The sequence below is a fragment of the Dermacentor silvarum genome, chromosome 8, assembly GCF_013339745.2.
Source record: "Dermacentor silvarum isolate Dsil-2018 chromosome 8, BIME_Dsil_1.4, whole genome shotgun sequence".
Classification (NCBI taxonomy): Eukaryota; Metazoa; Arthropoda; class Arachnida; order Ixodida; family Ixodidae; genus Dermacentor; species Dermacentor silvarum.
This window is the reverse complement of record NC_051161.1, coordinates 106,633,592-106,651,157: the sequence shown is the minus strand read 5'-3', so window position 1 is coordinate 106,651,157 and position 17,566 is coordinate 106,633,592. Positions and strand designations below refer to the sequence as shown.

General features: G+C 49.8%; 1 protein-coding gene across 2 annotated transcripts in view; it reads right to left on the bottom strand.

The window, feature by feature from the left end:
* The window catches only part of LOC119461608 (novel acetylcholine receptor chaperone), a 95,041-nt gene that overhangs the window by 23,514 nt on the left and 53,961 nt on the right, over positions 1–17,566 (bottom strand). For both annotated transcript variants that reach the window (XM_049655175.1, XM_037722968.2), the window contains exon 2: positions 16,593–16,728. In XM_049655175.1, the coding sequence (XP_049511132.1) occupies positions 16,593–16,728 (136 nt within the window). The remainder of the gene's footprint in view (positions 1–16,592; positions 16,729–17,566) is intronic.

The window sequence follows — 17,566 nt, the reverse complement described above, 5'->3', positions numbered from 1 at the left end:
TGGGCTGCTGAGCACGAGGTCGCGGGATCGAATGCCGCCCGCATTTTGATGGGGGCGAAATGCGAAAACACCGTGTACTTAGATTTAGGTGCACATTAAAGAACCCCAGGTGGTCCAAATTTCCGGAGTCCCCCACTACGGCGTGCCTCATAATCAGATCCTGGTTTTGGCACGTAAAACCCCAGAATTTTTAATGTCCAAGACTAACATCTCCCAGCTTGCCCTCCTAAAATTATCATGACATCCTCCTTCCTTGTGATTTAATACGTTTGAATGCGATCAAGTTTTCTGCAGTTAGGATTAACAGAATGCACCCCAGGCCTTATTTTCTTTCTTCCCCACCTTTATGCAGTTTTCATTCCACCACAGCACTTGTCTTCTGGATGAGCTAGTAGTGGCAGCCAGGCATGACCAGCGACCCGAGAGCATCTCAGCCAAGCCACTAGCGTGAGGAGCGCTCCATCTGGCCCCCATGCCAGCACAAACCACAGAATAAAAAAACAGAAGTGATTAATTCTCGAAACTGAGTGGACGTCTTGTCGCACCTCTGTCTCGCATGAGCTTGACTCCGTTTGTATCAAGCTCATAATCTCTGATCCAGCTGGTGACCATGGACATCAGGATTTAGCCTCAGCTTCTGCCTGAGATCATCATGCAGCCGAAAACTGAGGTGGAGCCATGCCAGACACCGACACCAAATGCCCACAAGCCCCGACCTCGGACACCGCTGCACCCACTTCCACCACTGCAGTTGCTTCTAACATCGTCCGCCTCCCAGAGTTCTGGGAACAGAACTCCTTGACCTGGTTCATGCAAGTCGAGGCCCGCTTCGAGTTCCCGCATATAACAGCGGAGAATCACAAGTACCTCCCCTTGTGTACGACGCGCTTCCGGCGGCCGTTGTCAGCGACATTGCTGACCTTATTGTTTTGTTCGTGCACAAATATGTCACCTGGCGTCACCTAACGACGAAATCAAGGCGGCTATTCTGGAACACAAAGCGATGCCTGGATGCTCATGGATTCAGCAGCTACTTTCATCCGCGGAGCTAGGTGGCCATCGTCTGAGCAAGTTGTTGAGCCCAATACTCAATCTTCTTGGCATACGTGCTCATACCACCAACGTCTTCCTATGTGAGCTGTTCCTCCAGCACTTTCCCACCCAAGTCCAAATGGCACTGGCCACTGCATCTGTCCTGGATATCACAGCACTCACCGCATTGACCGACAAGGTGATGGAAATTTTCAGCCCATTTCCAGTGGTTGCTGCCGTTGTGCCAGTGCCAGCTTCACCCTCTGCTTGTTCCTCACAGCTATTCTGCTCCACAACAGCGCTGATGCCATACAGCATCGCTGAGCTGTGTGATCGACTGGACGAGCTTCTGATGCCGAACGCTTGTCAGCACACTTCTCCACGACCTCGTCATCGTTTCTCTACTTCATCACATCACCACAGCTCATCCAGCGAACACTAGCACCACCAAGATACATAGCAGACAGCCATCTGCTGGTATCACCATCGCTTCGGCGCTGAAGTGTGTCGCTGTCTTCTCTTTGGTGCGTGGTCAGGAAACAGTCCGGTTGACTGCTAACAATGACGAGCAGTCATGGCCCCACTCCATGTCGCCTCTTCTAAGTCGTTGACAAGGCCACCGGCCAACGCTTCCTCATCGACACAGGTGCACAGGTCAGTATCCTGCCTGCTACATGAGCCGATCGCGGAAGTGCTTCAATCCCGCACTTAGCAAGCCGTGAATGGAACCCGCATCCCCATCTTTCGACAACGGTCCCTCATGCTAATCCTGGGCCTCTGAAGAATGTTCCAGTGGCTCTGTATGATTGCTGATGTCAATTCTGTCATCATCGATGCTGATTCTCTCACTGACCATGACATTCTTGTCGATATCCAGCGTCGTCATCTCCTGGATGCAACAACTTTTCTCTCTGGTCAAGGCATTGCTGGACAGAAGACCACAGATGTAATGCTCTCTTGCGCCACAGTTTCCAATGGACGCTTAACAGCATTGCTACGAGAATTCTCCAAGCTCACTACACCACCTGACTGAAAAAAAAAAACCCTTTGTCACAACATATACCACCATATCATCACTTCAGGACCACCTGCATTCTTCCGGTCATGTCGACTTGTCCCAGTCAAGCTCAAAGTAGCAAGTACAGAGTTTGAGCATATGTTGGAGCTAGGCATTATTTGGCAGTCCTCCAGTAACTGGCCAGCTCCATTCCGTATGGCACACAAGAAAAGTGGCGACAAGAGGCCATGCGGAGACTGCCGGTTTCTGAACATTAAGACTGTTCCTGACCGGTATCCCTTACCCAACATTCAGGATTTCACTGCTGCTCTGCACGGCGCCAACATCTTTTCGAAGATTTACCTTGTCCGAGCATACCACCAAATCTCCATGGCTGAGGAAGATATACCGAAGACAGTTATCATGACGCTCTTTGGCCTCTCTGAACTCCTGCGAATGCCATTTGATCTGTAAAACGCCACCTTGTCATTCCTACGTTTTATTGACAGAGTCACGCTTGGCCTGCCCTTCATTTTCACCTACGTGGATAATCTGTTGGTGGTGAGTTCATCCATCAAAGAACACTTACAACATCAACGCCATGGTGACAACTCAACATGGCATTGGTATCAACCTCTCGAAGAGCGAGTTTGGTGTTGCAGCGCTCGAGTTTCTTGTACATCACCTGGGCTCAAGCGGCATTCGCCCACTCACTTCGAAAGTACAAGCTGTAGCCAACTTCCCCAGACCAACCACCATCACAAAGCTGCACCAGTTCCTTGGCATGGTAAACTTTTACCGCCACTTTAGAAAGAACTGTGCTGTTATAGCAGAGACCTTGGACAGCCTGCTTGCCAACAAGAGCAAGGATTCTTGGTTGCCTTGGGATGCTGCCACTGAAGATGGATGGAAAAACTTTATTATGGTCCATTCGGTCACGCTAGTTTCCTAGCCCGAAGTGGGCTGCTCCCACGTGGGGACTGAAAGGCCTAGCCTATCGACCGCTCTGCGGGCTCGTTGGACTGCCCATAGCTGTTCATTTAATGTGAGACTGAAGATGCCTTCAACAAAATCGAGAGCCCTTTGGCAGACGCTGCATTCGCACATCCCAACCCTTCTACACCTCTGGCCCACATGACTGATGTGTCTACTACGGCCGTGGGAGCGATTCTCCAGCAATGAACGGCGATTCTTGGCAGGCACTAGCCTTCTTTTCCGAAAGACTCACTCCAAGTCAGACCTGCTACAGCACTTTCGGTTGAGAGTTGCTTGGCATTTACCTCACAGTCCATCATTTTCATCATATTGTCGAGGGCCAATTCTTCACCATCTTTACGGATCACAAGCCCTGACCAATGCGCTTGGCCGACCATTGTCGACCTATACGCCATGAGGAGTCTGCCATCTCTCATTTATATCAGAATTCTCCACTGACATCTGACATGTCAGCGGTGATCAAAATGTGCCTGCTAACGTACTAAGTCATGTGCACACCGTGACATCATCATCACATCCGATAACATATTCTACCTGCAGACAATCATGTCGCACCAAGCTAGTGATATCAAAATGTCTTGGCTCCGCTCATATGCTACATTACTGCTGCTCGAGGATATACAGCTTGATCGTGCCACACTCATCTGCGACACTTCTACAAGTACCCCGACATGCTCTGCAGGCAGCTTTTTAATGCAGTGCACCAGCTTGTCCATCCAGATGCTTGATGCTTGTGCCACGCAGCGCCTTATTTGCTCACGCTATGTGTGGCCCCAGATGAACACTGATATACGCGACTGGGTACACAGCCAATGTATGAAAGTCCACCGGTGGCAGTTCCTTCAACCTGACCATCGATTCGATTTTGTCCACATCGACATCGTAGAACCATTACAACCATGTCTAGGCTTTCAGTACCTGCTCACCGCCATCGACAGGTTTACCCGGTGGCCAGAGGCAACGGCGCTACCAGACATCTCCACTGTAACCGCTGCGGCTGCCTGTGCCTCAATATGGGTAGCCCATTTTGGATGGCTGACCAGAATAGCTACAGACTGTGGCAACAATTCGAGTCGGTGCTCTACTTGATTGCTTTGCTTCGCCTGCTCAGCACGACTTGACTGCACGGGGCCGTTTATCACCCTCAGACCAACTGCCTCGTGGAACGCTTTCACCAACAGTTCAAGCCACTGCTGACTGATAATGGCACGTCATCGCAATGGATTCAGTGCCTGCCGCTTGAACTTCTGGGCATACGGTGCGCCCTGAAGTCAGACATGGGGTGCTCAAGCATGGAGCTCGTCTATGGCGCTCCACTCCGCCTGCCCAGTGATTCCTTCTCACCACCACCACCTTCACTTGCCTGACCACTCATGAGTATGTGCAGCTTCTTCAGAACCTCTTTCTAGATCTGAAGTCTACTGACACTCCCCGATCCCACCCACACACCCTACATCACAAGCAACCTCATCAAGGCTACTTGTGTCTTCGTGCGCTATGGACCCGTTCAGCCTGCTCTGCACCCACACTAACTCGGGCCCTTTCCTGTACTGGAGAGACGTGAGTACAACCACTTCGTCGACGTTCATGGAAAACCTGACGCTATCACACCAGTGTGACTGGTGCATGCTTACTTCGATACGCTCCTTACAGTTGCAAATGCCGTCTCAACCCTGGATGTCGCTGTAATGGCGCCTCCTAACTCTCCTCCAGTACGCCATGTCTCCTGGCATTGCTAACGTCACTCGTTCGCAGACCATGCTGCTCTCTAGGGGAGGAGCCCTGTAGCGCCAGTGCCATCAACATGACTGGCGACCTGAGAGCATGTGGGCGGAGCCATGAGCACAAGGAGCGCTCGAGCTGGCACGCCGGCATGAGCCGTGAAATACAAAAAGTGAAGCAATTAATTCTTAGAATCAAATGGACGTCTTGTCGTGTCTCTGTCTCTAATGAGCTCCACAAGCTACCGCTTGATTGTGGAATGCATTTGTTTGCTGCGTCGATGATAAAAGTGGTAAAATACGCTGCTCTATCATCTATACTGAAATCGGTGATAAATTATTGTGATAAGTGAGTTGATTCTTCAAAATGACCCCAATCGGTGGAGGCTAGTTTCCACTGAGGCGCATGAGGAGGGCATTTGTATTGCTGATTTAAGTTTCATAAGGATTTTTTATTACACTCCGCTCTAAGTAAGGAAGAAGAGCTGCACACCCAATCGCTAGGTCTACAGAAGAGTATGAACTATGCGAGATATTGTAATAGGTCGGTTCCTTTTTACTATACAGGTATGTACTGGAGGTTACAAGGAAGTTTTCTATATAGAAAAGTCGACCTCTCGCATCGTAACAGGAATCTCTCCAGAGAAAGTTATGGGCATTGAAGTCACCGGTAATAATGAAAGGTTATGTCAGATGGTCTGCAAGGCTGTGGAATTCTGTTTTTGTGAGCTGGTAGTTTGGTGGTAGCTAAATAGAACAGGCAGTTACCAACTTGTCGGAATCGCTCATATAGAAACTGCTTCAAGGGGCGTCTGAAGTGCTATGTGTAGACAAGCAACAGCCTTAGCAACAACTTAGCAACAGCAACAGCAATAGCTCACACTTGGCTGCGGGATGGTGGTGCCATGTAGGAGCGATCGCTCACACTACTTTGCCCTCCAAATCGTTGCACATGACTGGAAGACGGTGCGCTTCCTTCCCGTTACCCTCTCTTGCCTGCGCGAGATTGAGCCTCAATCGTCGGCTCACCCTCGCATGCTTTCACTTGCACATACAGCATACGGCGCCGGTTTTATCGCCCTTGCACTTTAGGCGGAACCTCACGGCGACGGCAGAAATCCGCCTGAGAGTCCATATGACTTCTATCGCAATAAAGAGTCATTTAGAAGACAGGAAACGCACTACTTCAGAATACAAGATATGCTCCATTATTTTGCAGCATACAGTGATGGTGGATATTGGACTATAATTGTTTGGTGGTGACCGGTTACCCTTCTTGAATACAGGAATGACCTTCCCAATCAGTCAGTCTGCTAGAACTGATTCTGTATTGAGTAGAAGGTAGAGGGGGAAGCCGGCCTGTGCATGTGGGCCATTGGCCGCTGGTGGAGGGGGCGTGGGGGCCGCTACGTGGCGAGCCACGATGAAATGGGATGGAGGGCACTGGAGGAGATAGCCTCACGTTGTGCATGCGTTGTGCCACCTAGAAACCGTGTGGACGGTTGTATCTGCGTCTCTAAGGGGAGGTCAGGCACCCCAAATAAATGGCGCAGAAAGCCAGCATGCCTCTTTCAACCCCCATAACAGTGATTGCGTTCAAAGGTGCATTGCATTGCAGAGCTTCTTGTTGGGGGCATCCTTGATCCAGATGAGATGGTGGCTTGAACACTGCCTCATAAACTTCACTGTGTTCCAACAGGGCACGTTGGACCTGCTGCATTTTTGTTTTTCTTTTCTTCCGTGGTCAAGTGAACCACGCCGATCTTTCGGCACCAAGAGCACCAAAGTTGTGTCTGTTGCCTCCTGGCTGGTGCTCGATGCTCGCGCTTGCAGGCTGGTTGTGCAGGTTTTAGACCTCGCCTGGTGAAGGGAGGCCTTCTGGCCCGACAACCCTGGAGTCGCTGAGCTCCGTCACTCAGTGGGTGGAGTAGATTTAACTACAGCCACCACAGGGTCAAAGGCCACAGATGACAGCTCGCAGCACACAGGCTGGGCAAATGGCGATAATGCGCACATGCTGGAAAAATGGCGAGATATTACTCTGCGTGCACTGTTCATTGGTTGATGTGGTGTAACAGTGATTGGAGTATCTCCAAATGCCACAAGACTGGTCAGCTTTCTGTGCTGTTGTTCGTTGCAAACTTTGAGCAGAGATCTCCGCTAGACATTTTGCCCGGGCCTAGGCTGTCAGTCAAAGACTTGGCCACAGCAAATAGAGAAATGGTTCTTTCTGGCTTTTCAGTTTTCTAACTGTGTACTACATGAAAGTGGGGACACGTGTCTCTCTGATGAATGAAAAAGTTGAGAAGTTCATTGGTGTGTCCCCTCTTTTGAGGGTGACGATCAGGCAAAGGAGGAAATTGTGGTGTACCCATACTTACTTCGTTACGGTAGGAATGGCAGCCACCCACCATGGACACGGAGCCCTACTCAGGGACGATGCAGGGCTTAACATGTAAGGATGAATACGCCAGTCATGGATTGCTACTACAGCCAAACCCACTTATATTTAAGTGCCACGAAAATTCCATTGTTAGTATAACTGCTAATTGTTATACAGTTAAACCTGGATATAACGAAATTGACAAATTCCCGAAAAACTTCGTTATAAAGAGGATTTCGTTATATGTAGGTTCGGCACGAAAATTAGAAAAAGAAACGTTTACCGTATTTACTCGATTCTTACCGCTTACCGATGGTGTCGTAGCGTCATATAAGGCCCATTTATAGTCCGATGTTATCGGCATGCAGGCCAGCGTCGTTTGCGGCCAGTCACGCTACGCCGGTTGCGCTGCGCCAGCCGAAACGCGAGCTCCTCTATACTCTGATGCGCGCGCCGTCGGCTGTTATCTTCAGAGCATGCGTAGAACGATCCCAAGCCCGCGCACCGCTGTCTGCGACCGTCGGCAAAGTGGTGTGGGCGCCTTTATTTCTTCGCGTGAAATGGCATTGTGGGACGGCGCAGTCGGCGCGACCAACGCGCAAATGGGTCAGGGCCAATTCGGCACCGGGCCCGTCGGAGCGCGTCGGAAGCCGCTGGTTACGTTGGCTGCACCGGTGCACTAGACTATAGAGGGGGTCGTTTTCGTCAATGTGACGTAGCGTGCGTGCGTGCTAGCGTTACGTCGGACTATAAATGGCCCTATAGTGTCACCTAGTGTCAGATTAGTGCAGTGAAACGCAGAGACTTGCACAGTAACCAAAGAGTGGCGCTGCCAGCGCATTGAAAAAAGAAAACATTTTTTTTTGGCAACATCAACTGGAAAAGGAGAGTGCCGGCTAAGCGGGCTAGGCCAGCTGCAGCAAGCGGCGGGATCAGGTTTGAATGAAGGGAGGGGGAAAGGTCACGCCCGCAGCGACAAGATCGCCGGGTCGAGGAATGCAGGCCCGCCTCGCGCACGCATGCACATGTGCGCTCGCTCTTGCCTCGCAGTCACCGTGAATTCGAGCGTGCCAAGCGTGACGCCGCCGCTTTGCATTCCGTCGCGGCGGAGAAGGTGCTTCCGGTTGCTGCTCGCGCAAAAATGACAAAATTTGGGGCGAAATCTCTAAGTTGTCGGCGGAGAAAATTCGTTATTTCGAGGGGGTCTCCCGCTGCCACTTCATTAGGTAGAGGTCTCAAATACATGTGCTTCTATGGAGTAACGGCGGGGAATAGAAAAACTTCGTTATATCCAGGAATTCATTATATGGAGGTTCGTTATAAGCAAGTTTAACTGTAACTGGGTTGCATAAAAATTCAAAATAGGGGGATGGCCGAGCTGTTAGAAAACTATAATGGTGGGGAGGCCAGTGCCCCTTCCCAACACCGTCCTCAATCCGGATGCTGATTGTGTTGACTCATTTAACTGTCTAGCTCTGCTTCCTGCGCCCTCTGATTGGATGTAACAAGCCGCAGCTGTTGGCATTGAATGACACTGCCATAACAACTGCAAAGAAGGGTCATGAGCGGCAAGTGACATGCGAGCTCCGCTGAGGCATCGCTTTGGTGGCCCCAAAAGGGGCCTTTTAAAAATCTGAGAAGGTTGCCGCAGCAGCCTCTCAGCTTGAGAAATCCAGAAGAAATGCTGGGGTGACATCGCCACAAGCATCTCGCCGTGCACTTCTCACTGGCTTGCACAAGAAAACCCCATGTCCGTCTTCCTTGCTTGCTTTACACGAAGCTTGCTGACATCCTTCTTCAAGGCATCCAGGGGATCCACTAGTGCAGTGGAAGCCCCGGAGGGACTGAATCATCTGCAGGGTCTTCAGCGAGGACAACGCTGAGGCAGCCTGCTCTATCACATCATTGCTGCTATAGTCACCATCACTGTCGCTATCCGATGCAAGCATGTTCGCGATGATCACCTCATCGGTTAGAAGCACTTTGTTTCCAACTCTATAGCAGTGCACTTTCTTTTCAACCGCAACATCTTGCATTACCGATGATCAGTGGGCGGATCAGCTATCTTCCATTTCAGCGGCCAGTCAAATGAGGCTGAGAAACCACGTGGCCAGGAATGACTTCGAAGCAATCAACAAAGACGGGCACGAGCGACTTAATCCGTTGGCACACATGGACACATCAGGTGCGCAGGTGCGCCTGAGCTGGGGTAATGTTTCACGGGCCGAAGGTGGGTTGGAGGTCTGGGCCAACACGTGATAACAAGTAGCACGGGTGGACGCTGATACAGTATAGACCACTTATAATGTCACCGCTTATAGTGCAGGATTGTGGATAGTGCAGGACAAAATACTGGTCACAGTGCGGCTGCCTGGAAGTTCGGCAGTGAACTGAGACAGAGAACGCTCTCCTCAAGCCACAGATACACTCCGACGTAGCGCACCCGTGCATCAAGCTCCGCAACGTCATGGAGGCAAACAATCGGCGTCTATACTCCAACAACGCAACCGGCATGTCTGGCGCCATCAGGCACGTTCCAACGTTGCTGGCGCATGAATAGCTCCGTTCCTATTTTTCAGTCGCCGCGCCGAGTCACGCCGGCCACGCATCCCATCATTCCTCGCACGGAGCGCACAGAATTACGCAATGGCAGGATCACACAAAAAGCACGTCCGCCACAGTGGCTTTCTGTGCATTAAAGCCTGGTGTCACGTGCACACAAGCGAACATGAACACATCTCACTCGATTACCGTGGAAACTCGCAGTGAAAACGCTATAGCGCAGTGGCAGCAGGGAGCAAATTGACCTTGTGCTGTGTCTCGCATCAACATGAACGCCGCCGCAAAACATAGCGCACAGTGGACTGTGCCCGCTTTGCAGATTGGAGATGGGCAAAATGGCTCACTTCAGTGAGCAGCTCAGAACGGCTCAGCTCACTGAAATGAACCGGTTCATTTGAACGGCTCACCAGTTCACTTAAACGTGTAACCTGTGTTATGCATATTCTATAGATATGTGGCTTTGAAAATAAAACGATATATGCATAATTTAATAACCGTGTTATTGGTATTTTCGCGATGTTTAGAGAATATTTTTACATATATTAAAAGCGTGAATTTTTAGTTGTAATGAAGCTTTCTTTTGTGATATTGGGGATAAAATGCAAATGCTTATGATACTGTGACAGGCAGAATGCGACATACTTTTTTCAGAAAAAAGAATATGTAACTTCATCATCATTACAGAAGCTTGTCCGTTTTTGTGGTACTTTAAAATCAACTTTTGTCAAACTAAGAAGACAAAATGATTGTGCATTATGTTTCAACTTTATTCATTTATTCACATACGTACGTTCACTATAATATGAGTAAGCTGTAACGCCATGCAAAATGAATCTATAAATCATTTCTTGAAGTACAATACAAGACTCATACGAACGATCCACAAAACTGCCGCACGTACCTTTCGTTTTTTTTTCTCTTGAGTGCACGCGCGATACTGGCAATCATGCCATCATACACCAGGACAAAAAAAAAAAGGAAAAAAAAAGAAATGAAGTTCTATTACAACACAACAGATCATTGGCCTCGTTTTATTGACGTGCTAATGATACACGCTCAGAAAATGCACTGAAGTGGATGTCATGGGCGACATTTTCATGACTACACTAATTAGCACAAATGAAGACCAGGACGTAAACTGTACGTTCACCTCTTGTCGTTAAAGGGCCCCTAAACCACCCAGAGGTTGAAATTTAGTTGTGGTGTTGCAGTTGTGCACGAATGTACAACGAACATGTAGCCGCGAGGATTTTTCGAAATGGTGCCGTAATAGCGGAGTTACACGCGTTTGATGATCGAAAAACGGCCCTCGCTCGTTTCGCTCTTTCCTTCGCTACTCTCCTCATCGGCTGGTCTCCCCTCCTCGCCTAGTGCTTTTCGAAAGGTCACGTGACATACGTCATAGCCAACGCGCTTCTCAAAACACTGCATACTTCCGGTCACGTCCTCGCTAGCGGCACATATACCAACGGCGAACCGTCCGCCAGTGCCGTAGAAAGTCTGCCGCGCGAGAGGTGTCCAAAGTAGACGGCAGTTCAGGCAGCGCCCCGCCCGCTGCACCGTCAATGGCCCAATTGACGACGACCGCGAACCTGCGCGCCTCCGCCACCGGCAACGAAAACATCAGCTGCAGCCGGGAGACGACGGGCTCGGCTGTGCTCGCATCGCAGCCGATGGCGCCGCTAATATCAGCGTATTTTTCTTCTTTGTGTACAAGTATTGTGAAGTGTGATAACAACGATAAGAAAATATTGCGGCTTGTGAGCGTCGGTATTTCATTTCAAAGCGCCGTCCGTTTTAGCTTTGAAGGGAACCAGAAAAGGCCTAACGACGATATCGGTGCCGTTGAGGGATCAGCGGCAATGAATCTGCCGCACAAATGAGTCCCGGTCTCATCCTCTCTACGTACGGCAAGGAAATCTCGCCGTTCACGAACAAGAACCGCTGTCGAACGGCGGCCCGCGAATGGCAAACGGCGTGCGATTAGTTACCGTGTCGGTAACGTGGACTCAGCGCTTATCGGCTACCCGTTGTTGCTGCGGTGCTGGCCCATGTTATGCGAAGCGTACCGCTATAGACCCTGTGTTGCGCGCACGTCTGGAAAGGCCAACACTGTCGCCCACACTGGCCACCATTCGTCGGCCCACACTCGGCCCACACTGGCCACCATTCATCGGTCAGAAATCGAAAAACATCGAAACCCAGCTCTGACGGAACGGTTCGGCACGGCTCATTCAAGGAGAGAGAACCGGCTTCCTCACTCCGAAAGAACTGCCGCTCACTTACTGAACCACGGCTCCCTCGGTCTTCAAAAGAGCGGCCCGCTCCTGAGCGCTCAGGAGCGACCCGGATCTTTTGAGCCGCTCTTTTGAAGAGCGAGGGAGCGGCGGTTCAGTAAGTGAGCGGCGGTTCTTTCGTTCTTCAGCCGAAGGCGAGGGGGTGAAGGCGACTCTTGCGAGGAAGGGCGAGAGGGCAGTTGCTTTCTCGTACCGCTAATAGATGGCGCGGAAGTCGCATCCAGCTAAAGCCCCTATATATAAAAAGTAGCGCCATCCTCTTCCCTTGTCCTCCGTTCCACTATCGCGCTCGGCGCGATATCGACAGTGGCGCCGCCTGCGTCGGGCCTGCCGTGGCAGACGAAAGCTAAGGCGCTACCAGAGGAAATCCGAGGAAAACTTCGATCGCACCCTGCGGAGAAGTTTTTGAGGTGCGATTTTGCTTCGTCAGTCAGTAACTGGTCTTAATAATGCCGTTTTGGAAGTAGCAACGCGACGATGCGAGACGGCACAAATATCAAGTGTGCAGCAAGCGTTTGCGCACGCCGGATGGTAAACAAAAAAAGCCTTTTGCCCTCGCCTTGTCGGTTGCGGCAACTTAAGGCGTAGCAGCATCACAACGAAGTTCTTGTCCCTAACACGTTTGATCCGTTTGTGCGTACAGCACTTTCGTCGCACAGGCCCGAGAATGGCAGTCGGAGCTCGATGGAAAGAAAAAAATATACAAAAGCGCAACGCGTGCTTCCACGTGACACGGATTGGTCAATGGGGGAGCGGAGGAGGCTGGGGCGACAGGAGGCGGCAAGGAGGAAACGCCGGGGTGAGCGCGGTGGCGGCAAGATCTAAGAATGGCGCTACTTTTTATATATAGGGGCTTTAACCCAGCAGGAGACCCAGCTCTGACGTAACGCATCGGCACGGCTCTCTGAACGCGAGAGAACCGGCTCCCTTTCTCTAAAAGAACCGCCGCTCATTTTTACTGAACGACCGCTCACTCGCTCTTTAAAAAGAGCCGCCCACAAGATCCGGCTCACTCCTGAGCGACCCATCTCTATTGCAGATGGCTTTCAAGATACACCGGCCCCGGCGGAAGCGGTGGATAGAGCCCCCCCCTTGGAGCCTTCCAAGGAGGGGGGCATCACAGATCAGCGAGCAGGCCTTCTGAAAGTTCCCACTGTGCATGGTGGTGGCACAGCAGTGGGTCAGTCACATTAATGAAAAAATTCGGTACAAGCCATCTAACGATGGCTGTCAATGGTAATGTGTTTAGCATTGAATCAATATTGAGACACAACGTAACACCGTAGAAACGAGTTATGTATGAGGTGTGTACTGCAGAGGTACTCCTCTTTTATGCTCCCTTAAGAGCCCTCTGTGCCATGCGAACGCTGAGAAATGCGACACGTAGCAGCCGGGCTACTCTCTTGCACTTCTCTCTATACACACTGCGCCATCTAGTGCCACTGCCAACAACCCCAAGCGTGGCCTCTAAGATGAGAATCGTGGCGTGCCGGTGCCTGCAAATGCTGAGAATTGTTCCCTCGCTAACTGCACACACAGTGGCACATACTCAGTGACCCAAGTTGGGAAGAGGTTCACTGAAGAGCAGCACATACCTAGTGCAATCATTGCAGAGCTCGCTAAAGCGATGGCGTGAAAGGCGTTCACTGAAAAGTGGCACATACCCGGTGCATTTGTGACACAGCCTGCTAAATCATTGGGTTGCTGTCCTCGAGGAAACCGTGTGAATTAGGTTTTATTCCTGCCAGCATCCGAGAAATTTAAAGGATCTTTTTTGTCATTGTAGAACAGCACACACTTACTGGCACATACCCAGTGCTCCAAGTAAACTTTTCATTTCAAAGAATTTCGCACACCCAGTCCTGCACCTAGTGACCCAAGTCGTCGGAAAAGACGTTCGTGGAAGAGCGGAACATATGTACACATTGCCACACACTCGAGTGACTTAAGTCGGTCCAACGGTTGGTTTCAAACCCTGTTCCTTGAGCCCAGCAGCTTGATGCTTTAACCATTCGACCATGGACTACACAGTGACCCAGGTAAGTGGGAAAACGGTTACATACAAACATACATAGATGTAAAGATATAGTAAGCCCCCGGAAATTCTGTGATGTACCGTAAGAATGCTAACAAATTGAAAAAATTGCAGCAAAACCCATCGCACGATGACTTTCGACGGTAATGCATGTAGCATTGAATGAATATACAATAGTGACACAACGTATTTCCACCGTTGCAACGAGTTATGTATGGAGAGTGACTGCGGCGAGATTCCTCTTTCGCGCTTCCCTAAGAATACTGGGCACGACCTAGCACCGCCGCCACGAAGGCGGCGCATGTTTTCCGAAATGCATGGCACGGCAGTGTGTGCGAACGCTGAGAAATGCGTCATGTGACAATCGGACTCCACTATCGCGCTTCTTTCTGGACACGCTGCACCATCGAGTGACACTGCCGAGAAGTCCGTGCGTAGCCTCCGAGATGAGAAGCGTGGCTCGCCGGTGGTTGCGCACGCTGACAATCATTCCCTCGCTTGCCGCACACTCAGTGGCACATACTTGGCGACTCAAGTTGGTGAGAGGTTCATTGAAGAGCAGCACGCACATAGTGCACTCATGGCAGAGCTCGGTAAAGTGCTGCTCCTGGTTGCTGTCCTGGGGATCCCTTATGACGTGGGTTCGATTCCGCTCAGCATTGGACAAATTTGAGGCATCTTTTTTGTCATTGTAAAGCAGCATATCTCAGATGGCACATGCCGAGTTACCCAAGTTGGCGTCAAAGACATTCAGTGAAAAGTGGCACACACCTACCGGCACACACCCAGTGACCCAAGTTGGCACCATAGAGGTTCAGTGGAGACCAGCACTGACCGAGTGGCACATAGCCAGTACTTCAAGTCGGCGTCAAAGAGTTTCTTCAAACAACGGTACCTATCTAGTCCCTGTCGGCGTGAAAGAGGTTCGGTGAAGAGCGGCACGTATAAACACATTGCCACATACTCAGTCACCCAAGTTGGTCCGATGGTTGGTTTCAAACCCTGTTACCTCAGCACTAGGCTTGTGCGAATATTCAATATTTTCGAATAGTTGAACTAATAATGCGCTATTCGATATTCGCTTCGATTCAAATTTTGTTATTCGGAAACTTCGAAGTATTCGGCTCGAACGAATAGCCACACGCGGCAGGGAGAAGTCATTTTCGGAAGTTTCGGTTTTGAATTCCATAATACTTTTCCCAATCCAATCCAAACCAAGCCAGGAAAACAGAACTATACTCAGAGTAAAGGCGTACAAAAATGCATCTCGTCGGCGTGGTGGTGTGGTCGATTGCATTTAGTGGGCGACTCTGTCTCTGCCATGGCGGCATTTGATCAATCCCAGCCACCTTGGACCACTCCAACGAGCACCATGGAGATGCATGCGGCCAGCAATCCGATTTGGAATTTTTTTTGTAAAAATTCCACCGGGAACCAAAGTTCAATGTCTTAAATGCAAAGCAGTCCTGAAGACCCAGACAAGTACAACAACAACCCTAGCAACACATTTAAGGAGACACCCGGACTTGCACAAGGTCTACCAAGAGAAGCGGGACGCACGCGAAAGGCCATCCAAGCTCAAGGGGGCAAGCAAGGCAAGTGGTCAACAGCCATCCATAGCCGACAGTTTCAAGTCAAAAATAGAAGCGTCGGCCCCAAAAGCCCAACAGATGACAAAAATGATAGCTCGCTTCGTAGCTCGTGGTATGCACCTCTACAACATTGCCGAAGAACCGGGTTTCCTCGACATGATGAAGTTCGCTATGCTGGATTATGCCGCGCCGCCTCGGACAACGTTCTCAAGAGCCATTATTCCAGACCTCTATGCATCAAGCAAAGAGAAGGTGAAAAAGAAGCTCGGGGAGATTTTTGCAAGCGGAGTGGAGTCGCTTTCAATCACAACTGATGGTTGGACATTGCAGGCAAATGACAGCTACGTTTGTGTAACTTGTCACTTCATGGACAGTGACTTTGTGCAACACGTGCATGCATTGGCTCGCATGGAGATGACAGACTCTCACACTGCAGCAAACCTGGAGCTATTTATCGCAGGTGTCATTGAGGAGTGGGAACTTCCAGCCCCCGATACTGTGCCGATCTTTGTCGTTACAGATAATGGAAGGAACTTCTGCAGTAGCGCGATCGTCCTGGAATGGTGTGCAGTGTTTCGGACATACCCTTCAGGACATACCTGTCAGTGATGCCAAAAGAGAAGTGTCAGGGTTTTTGCAGCTCTGTGCTAAAGCCAGAGCGATTGTGGCTAGGTACAAACGGAGTGCCAAGGCCCGAGGACGGCTTCAGGAAATTCAGAGAAACAGAGGACCCTCTCGCGGTTATACAAGAGGTCCCGACGCGATGAAACAGTGAGCATGCCATGAAGGCCAGGCTCGTGAAGCTCTGTACGGTCATCACTGTAGAGCTTTCAGAATCTGACGCAGTTCCAAACTTGAACGCAAGTAAGTGGAAGGTTATGAATGCAGCAGTAAACTTTCAGTATGCAGTAAACTTTCAGTATGCAGTAAACTTTCAAATGACCATCTTGGTCTATGCACGGTCATCGCTAGCTCACCTGGTACAAGGACAAGGATGGTCCCACAGACCACCTCGGACCAGCCGATGAAGAGCCGGTAAATCTTGGGGTTCATCTTGAAGTTCAGCAGCTTGCTGAAGGGGAACACCTTGGAGTATTGCACGAAGTTGCGCCTCTGGAAAAGTCCAACAGAAGAAACAGAGTCCGACGTTAGCTAAAACTGCTAATGCACAGCTTAACATGGCTGATAGTGGCAAAGTCAAAGAGTGAAACAGTCAAGCCCAAAATGCAGCATGGAGTACGCTCCTTTAACCCGGTTGAAAATTTCAACAGATAATAACAAGGAATAATAACTCATGTAGCATTAGTAAATTAGGCTTCTACAATAGCAAAATGGTCACCGTTATTGCAAAAGGAGACTTTTAAAGCTAGAAGAGCCGCAAAAATGAAAGACGGGTGGTGACCTCTGTCTGAAGGTCTCACACTATCTCGCTGCAATATCACAGATTTTGACAGCATCTAATCAGGTCTAGTTAATTGTTATCGGTCCAAGAAAGCTACATTGAAAAAAACCGAAGAGTCAACCCAGCAACTTCCAATAACTTTTCATGTGCTACACACACAAGAATAATTTGAATTCCGTGATGTCACATAGGCGTATCAGTAAGAAATGACTTTTTCGTGCAAAATGAATGAAAGTAGAGTTTTGAAAGAAGACTAGACAACCTAGGCTGATACCATTGTGTCCTTCAATATCCATTTAAGATATATGTACTTATCATGTGTGGACACAGGGCACTCAATAGAAAATACTTCCTCTCAGTTAAAGAGATACTGCAGATATTAATACTGTATGTGTTCATCTGTTACATTCCTGAAATCCACAAAATAGCTTTGATATGAGCGAAGGCTTTGTAAGTGAGAAAGGACTCAGACATGCAAAACTAGTAGTGATGCCACTTCGGAATTCCCACAGCAAATTCCCACGACATGTCACACTTTGGCAGAGTCCC